A 7,898-nucleotide genomic window follows, 5' to 3' on the forward strand; every position below is an offset into this window, starting at 1 on the left:
TATTTGTGTGCATTACAAATTGTTTGTTCAATTTCCAACTGGAAAATCAATTTTGAACATTGCCCAAGGCGGCCAACAAGCACCAGCAGCAACAGCAGTTGTTGTTGTTGCTGTTGTTGCTGTTGCTGGCGTCAGACCCAACCCAAAACAAAAAATTGAGCGTAAAACGAAGAGAGGGAGCCGAAGCAGAAGAAGAAGAAGAAGCAGCAGCAGCCGGATTTGCAAATAAAGTAAGTATTTATTTAGGCATATGTGTGTGAGAGTGAGAGGAGGAGTGTGCGTATCTGTGAGCGTGTTAAAAAAAGATCATGCAACTATTTGGCCAAGACACGCATTCACATTCGCACTCGCACTCGCCTCCGCTTCCGTTTGTTTTATTTTTTTTTTATTTCGCTTTTCATGTGACATTTAAATTTAACAAATTCGCCCTCGGCCAGTCCAATTGGAACAGCTGCTGCTTGTTTTTCAAAACTAACAGCGTGGCCGCTGCCTTTAATCGACTAGCCCTATCTTATCGTCTAGTTAGAGTTGCAAAAGTTCTAAAAAAAGTTGGTCGTTACGAAAGCTACGCCCAGCGCTTTATAAAAATTTTAGTTGCTGTTGCTGTTATTTTATTATAAATAGAAAATTGCGTATGCAATGCTAATTTGTTGCTTGTTCGCTTAAAGCTCTCTCTGTGTCCGTCTCTCTCGCTTCCTCTCATGAGCAAACAAGTCGCTGTTGTTGCTTAGTAATTGTCGACACACTCTTCTACCTCTACAACTTGCTGTTGGCTGTCATATTATCTCATTTAGCTATTTCCATAAATATGTTGTTTCTTTTTGTTACGCTGTGTCGTTGTTTTTGTTGCGGTCTCTCTCTCTCTCTCACTGTCTATAGACGGCTTGACGTTGACGTCGCTGCCGTTGGCGCTGCAGCTATTAACAGCGACGCTCGTCGTTTACCGTTTATGTCGCTTCCGTAACCAGAGTCAGTAACAGCTGAAGCAGCGGCAGCGCCGCAACCTTTTTGGGCTATTATTGTTTATAGTTTTTATTTTTGTAGTTTTTGGACACTTAACTGCCTATTTAACTATAACTACAACTACCCACCCATCCACCCACAAATCGAGCAGCACTCCTCGTCCGTCACGCTCAACGCGGTGAGATGATTCATGTTTGTGCACAACGACGACGTAACAACGCCCCGCTCACACCTACTACTCCCACCACCCCCCGTCCCACGCCTCCTCTGCACTGTCATTCCAGCACACTACCATCTGCCAGTATGTCCATGCCCGTGCTCATTCTTCCACCCGCACAGCCATTCACCTACTTTTCGCAGCCCAAACACTGACTTCATTTCTCACACACACACACATGCACACAAATACACACGCGCACATGCACGCACACTCACGCATACTCAGGCACATGGATAAACACATAAATTGTTGCCCATTTTGCACGTTTGTGCGACTGTTGCTTGTGCTTCTTCTTCTTTTTGGTGTTACGGTCGCAGCAGCTGCTTCTTCTTCTTCTCCTTCTGCATTTAATGTGCGCGCGCGCAGTTTACAGTTTGAATTGCGCGCTTCATTTGAAGTTGTTATTTTAGTATTTCTTCATTAATAACTATTATTGTTAATTATTAATCAGTCGGATGCTTTGACCTCCAGTGAATTCAATCCATAATTTGAAGAGTAATTAGAATCTATTTTTTGGTTTTGTCAAAAATTAAGTAGATTTTTATGTTATTGTTTTTTGAAAATTATATTATTTAGCTTTGTCAAAATTGTTGCAGATTTTTATAGTTGTTTGATATAGTTTTTGTTTACCTTTAATTAATTAACTAACTGAACAAATTAGCAGTCTGCAATTATTTTGATGTTTTATTTAGGGCGAGACGAAAGTGAATCAATCTATTTATATATTACCATTGACATTCGTTTTCTCATGACCTGCATTGCAACGTGCCACAGAGTCGTGTGGCATAAATATTTAATACAATTTGCTCAAGCCAAAAGCTAAAACCAATTTGATGTCCGTTCACTTTTATTGCAGGTGCAACACTCGACACACACACACACGTTCACACTGTTATAAAGAAGGAAAGAGAGAGAGAGAGAGAGAGAGAGAGGGAGAATGGCGTACCGCAAGCCAAGCGATTTGGATGGCTTCATTCAACAGATGCCCAAGGCGGATATGCGCGTCAAGGTCCAATTGGCTGAGGATCTGGTGACATTCCTCAGCGATGACACCAATTCAATTGTGTGCACAGACATGGGCTTCCTCATTGACAACCTGATGCCCTGGCTGACGGGCAGTCACTTCAAGATCGCACAAAAGTCACTCGAGGCCTTCTCGGAGCTGATCAAGCGTTTGGGCTCCGACTTCAATGCGTATACGGCCACAGTGCTGCCCCATGTGATCGATCGCCTGGGCGACAGTCGAGACACTGTGCGCGAGAAGGCGCAGCTGCTGCTGCGTGATCTCATGGAGCACAAAGTTCAGTCGCCCCAGACGCTAATTGACAAACTGGCCGTCACCTGCTTCAAGCACAAGAATGCCAAAGTGCGCGAGGAGTTCCTGCAGACAATTGTGAATGCGCTCAACGAGTACGGCACCCAGCAGCTCAGCGTGCGGGTGTACATAGCGCCGGTGTGTGCACTGCTCGGCGATCCCACGGTGAATGTGCGGGAGGCGGCCATACAGACGCTCGTGGAGATCTATAAGCATGTGGGCGATCGCCTGCGACCGGATCTGCGGCGCATTGAAGATATGCCTGCCTCGAAGCTGGCGCTGCTCGAGCAGAAGTTCGATCAGGTGAAGCTGGAGGGGCTGCTGCTGCCCTCGGCGCTGCGCAATGGCACCAATGGCAGCGGTCTGGACGAGGGAGACAACATCTCTGTGCGGGAGCGACCCACAAAGATTGTCAAACGACAGCTACACTCGGCCTCGTCGATGCAGCGCCAGAAGCCCACTACGAACGATGTGGCCGGCGATGCGGGCGCCGTGACCATGGAGATATTCGAGGCCAGCTTTGAGCAGGTGCCGCAATTGACTATATTCCATGCCAAGGACATGGATGACATATACAAGCAAATCCTAGTTATCATAAGCGATAAGAATGCCGACTGGGAGAAGCGCGTGGATGCCTTCAAGAAGGTGCGCGCTCTGCTGATGCTCAACTATCAGGCGCAGCAGCAATTTATGACTGTGCAGCTGAAGGAGCTATCTCTGGCCTTCCTGGACGTTCTGAAGGAGGAGCTGCGCTCGCAGGTGATCAGGGAGGCGTGCATCACCATTGCGTACATGTCCAAGACGTTGCGCAACAAACTGGACTCCTTCTGCTGGAGCATACTGGAGCAGCTGATACAGCTGATCCAGAACTCGGCAAAGGTGATTGCATCGGCCTCCACGCTGGCCCTCAAATATATCATCAAATATACGCACGCGCCGAAGCTGCTGAAGATCTACTTGGAGACGTTACAGCAGTCCAAGTCAAAGGACATCCGCTCAACGCTCTGCGAGCTGATGGTGCTGCTCTTCGAGGAGTGGCAAACGAAATCACTGGAACGACACGCCATCATTCTGCGCGACACGCTCAAGAAGTCCATTGGCGACGCGGACAGCGAGGCGCGCCGCCATTCCCGACTCGCCTACTGGGCATTCCGTCGCCACTTTCCCGATCTGGCGGATCAGATCTATGGCAGTCTGGACATAGCTGCGCAGCGGGCACTGGAACGGGAGCGTGACGGTGGCAGCACCAGCTCCAACGGTGGCGTCCAGCAGCGCCCGGTGGCACCGTCACGCATTGGACGCAGCACCACGAACTCGCTGCAGAAGGCCACGCCCAGTATGCGCTCCATCTCCGCCGTGGACACGGCGGCGGCACAGCGCGCCAAGGCACGGGCCCAATACACGCTCTACTCGAGGCAGAAGAAACCCGCGGTGGCCGTCACGAACAGCAATCTGCATGCTGGATCGGCAACATCGAGCTCAGCGAGCGGCGGCTCGTTGCCCCGGCCACGCCTCAATTCCAATAGCGGCCACCAGAACGTCTCGCCGGGCACGGTGACGCCCACCACACGGATCGGACGCACACGGGCTGGCGTCTCTCAATCCCAGCCCGGATCGCGTTCCACGTCGCCGAGCACCAAGCTGCGAGATCATTATGGCATGGGCGGCTACTTCAGGGGCGGTGCCACGGGGGCCATACCCAAAAAGGCATCCGGCATACCGCGCAGCACCGCCAGCTCCAGAGAGACGAGTCCCAGTCGCTTGGGCAGCGGAGGCGGGCTGATGAAGCGCAGCATCTACTCCACCAGCTCCAGTGCGCGACGCACACCCGAACGCAATAATCCCGTGCGCACCACAGCTGCGTCCCGTCTGCTGGCCCAATCCCGCGAAGCAGAACTCTCGTTAGGAGGAGGGAGCGGCGGCAACCCGGGAGATGGCGATATGCCGGACTATGTGTCCGGCGACTTTATGCGCAGCGGCGGCATCCGAATGGGACGCAAGCTGCTGGGCCGCGATGAATCGGACGATATTGACTCGGAGGCGAGCTCAGTGTGCTCGGAGCGTTCCTTTGACTCGAGCTATACGCGCGGCAACAACTCCATGTCGAACTATTCGCTGAGCGGCTCACGGAATCGCCTGGATTGGAATACGCAGCGGGCGCCCTTCGACGATATTGAGACAATTATCCAATACTGCGCCTCCACGCACTGGGGCGAGCGCAAGGACGGCCTGATCAGTCTCACCCAGTATCTGGCCGACGGCAAGGAGCTGACGCAACAGCAGCTGCAATGCGTCCTGGACATGTTTCGCAAAATGTTTATGGACACGCACACTAAAGTCTACTCTTTGTTTTTAGATACGGTCACTGAGTTGATTCTGGTGCACGCACCCGAGCTCCACGACTGGCTGTTCATACTGCTGACGCGGCTGTTCAATAAGCTGGGCACCGATCTGCTCAACTCGATGCACAGCAAGATCTGGAAGACTCTGCAGGTGGTCCACGAATACTTTCCGACGCAGCTGCAGCTCAAGGAACTGTTCCGCATCATTTCGGACAACACACAGACGCCGACGACAAAGACACGCATCGCCATTCTGCGCTTCCTGGCCGAGCTGGTCAACACGTACGGCAAGAGCAGCGACTTTCCCAGCGATCAGAACCAGAGCTGTGAGCGCACCATCCTGAAGCTCGCCCAAATGGCGGGCGATCACAAGTCAATGGAGCTGCGCTCGCAGGCACGGCAATGCCTGGTGGCGCTCTACAATCTGAATACGCCGCAAATGACGAAGATGCTGGCGGCACTGCCCAAGGGCTACCAGGATACGGCACGGCTGTGCATCCAATCGAATATACGGCGGCAGAGCAGCGGCGCCAACTCGCCAAGCAGCTCGCCGCTGAGCAGCAGCAGCCCGAAGCCGCTGCAGAGTCCGAGTGTTGGTCCCTTCTCCTCGCTCAATATGCACATGAATTCTAGTCCGCGCTCACGCCAATCGTCTGTGGAGCAGGAGGTGAACTATAGCTTCTCCGAGCTGGAGGTGCAGCACAATATACAAAAGACCTCCGAGGAGATACGCTCCTGCTTCGCGGGTGGCCAATACCAATCGCTCGCGCCCAATGGCTACAACGGACACCATCTGCAATTCGCCATGGATCAGCAGCAGCAGCATCAGCAATCCGGTCGAGATCTGACAGCGCAGCAGGACTCGCTGTCATCGAATTCGAAAACCCAATCGTCGGCCAACACCACGCAATCGAATACGCCGGAATCGGCCACGATGCGACTGGACACAACAGCTCCGCCAGCTCAGCCATCGTCAAAGATTTCGCTGCTCGTTGCGGAGAACGGGGAGCTGATACTGCCGGGCAATCTGCTCGAGAGCGAGGTAATGCGCGTCGCCCTGACGCTCAACAAGGACCAGCCCGTGGAGCAGCTGCAGACGACGCTGACCAATCTGGGCATCTGCATACGGGGCGGCAACTGCGAGCTGCCCAACAAGCATTTCAAGTCGATAATGCGAATGCTGCTGCACATGCTCGAGGCGGAGCATACGGATGTGATCATCGCTGGCCTGCACGTGCTCAGCAAGATTGTGCGCAGCGACAAGATGCGCCACAATTGGCTAAACTTCCTCGAGCTGATCCTGCTGAAGATCATGAACTGCTATCAGCACAGCAAGGAGGCGCTGCGCGAAATAGATACGATGATACCGCGAATAGCGCCAGCTCTGCCCCTGGATCTGACCATTAACATTGTGAATCCGGTGATTGCGACGGGCGCCTTTCCAGCCAATCTGTGCGCCATCAAAATTCTGCTCGAGGTAACCGAACAGCACGGCACCGAGATAACAGATGCCCACCTGGACACAGTGTTTCCGAATCTGGCCCGATCCGCCGACGATCTGCAGTCGATGGTGCGCAAAGCGGCGGTCTTCTGCATTGTCAAGCTGTATCTAGTGCTCGGCGAGGAGAAGCTCAAGCCGAAGCTCGCGGTGATGAATCCCAGCAAAGTGCGCCTACTCAACGTGTACATTGAGAAGCAGCGCAACTCCAACTCGGCCGGTGGCTCCACCAAGAACTCCTCGGCGGCATCGTCCTCATGATTGCGAGCCAACATCCAAAGCTCACACACACACACGAACACCACACACAAAGACACGTCGTCTCTTAGCTTATGCAAAAAGTGAAGAAAGAAAGAAAACTTAAAAAAAAAAGAAAAAACGATACATATAAACTAAAACACAATTGATGATATATAAATATATAAAAAAAAAAAAAAAACGATATAAATCACACACTAATTAATTTATAAACTTAATTATTACTGATGGATGAGTAACATCGTCATCAGCATCAAGGCAATAATGCTAACAAATTCAATAATTGTGTAATTGTTTATTACGATTAAAAAAAGAAAACAAAAACTGGCAAAGACAAAAACAAAATCGAAAACAAAACAGAACAAACTATTTATATACTTCAAAGAAAACTAAAATGAGAAACTTGTAGCCAACTCGTAACAGTCTCCCAACACACACACACTCACACACACACTCACAATTACATTGTAATCAGTTTTCTTGCAGCTTTTCTTCTATTTCTTTTATATATATATAAATAATGAGTCACTTAATCATATATGATTTCCTTTAGTTCTTAAGTCTTTAAGCAAACACCTAAATATTTTTTCTCTTTTTAATTTCCGCTCAACTCGAAGAAAGCAACTACAAAAAAACTAATTTACACAATTTTCTGCTGTTTTTACAAGAAAAACTATTTTTGTAATTATTTAATAAAACAACAAAAAACAACACACTTCTAGGTTATGTAATAATATTTATAAATTAATTAAATCAATAAAAATAAAAACAAAACTGTTAAAAAATAAAAACAAGACAAGCAAAAAATAAAAACATTAAAAAACGCTCCCAAAATATATAAATCAATTCGTTTGGCTTTTATTACAGTAATAAAAAATTCAATTTTTTGCTAATTTGATTCTTGATTTATTTTGTTTTTTTCTCATAAAATTTAAACGTTCAAATATTTGTTTTATTTACACAAGGACTTAAAATTAACTACATGTATATATAATTTTTTGTTTTGTTTTTTTTTTTCTTTTTTTAAACCTTGAAAATATTTGTCATAAAATTTCAACACTACGAAGTTTTTGTTCTCATTTTATTTTTTATTTTTTTTTTTTGTGTGAATAATTTTTTAATTAACAACTAATATATTTTTTTTTTATTTCATGATTTGACTAAAAAACATTTTTGAATGTTTTATCGATGTGTTATTTTTTTCTTTTCTTTTTTTTTTAGATTTGGATTTGTTTTTAATTCATTACTTTTTGTTGGGCCCTTTTGAAACCTGAACTGGTTTTTTATACATTAAAACTGATA

The 7,898-nt window shown here is 48.0% G+C and overlaps 1 protein-coding gene across 1 annotated transcript; it reads left to right on the forward strand.

Annotated features, from left to right (window-relative positions):
- The first annotated feature begins 1,972 nt into the window (after positions 1-1,972).
- On the forward strand, positions 1,973-7,038 carry LOC6582045 (CLIP-associating protein). The gene has a single exon (XM_032730892.2). The coding sequence runs from the start codon at positions 2,121-2,123 to the stop codon at positions 6,597-6,599; it is 4,479 nt and encodes a 1,492-aa protein (XP_032586783.1). The 5' UTR covers positions 1,973-2,120; the 3' UTR covers positions 6,600-7,038.
- The last annotated feature ends 860 nt before the right edge of the window (positions 7,039-7,898 follow it).

The sequence above is a fragment of the Drosophila mojavensis genome, unplaced genomic scaffold, assembly GCF_018153725.1.
Source record: "Drosophila mojavensis isolate 15081-1352.22 unplaced genomic scaffold, ASM1815372v1 contig_74, whole genome shotgun sequence".
In the NCBI taxonomy this organism is placed as follows: Eukaryota; Metazoa; Arthropoda; class Insecta; order Diptera; family Drosophilidae; genus Drosophila; species Drosophila mojavensis.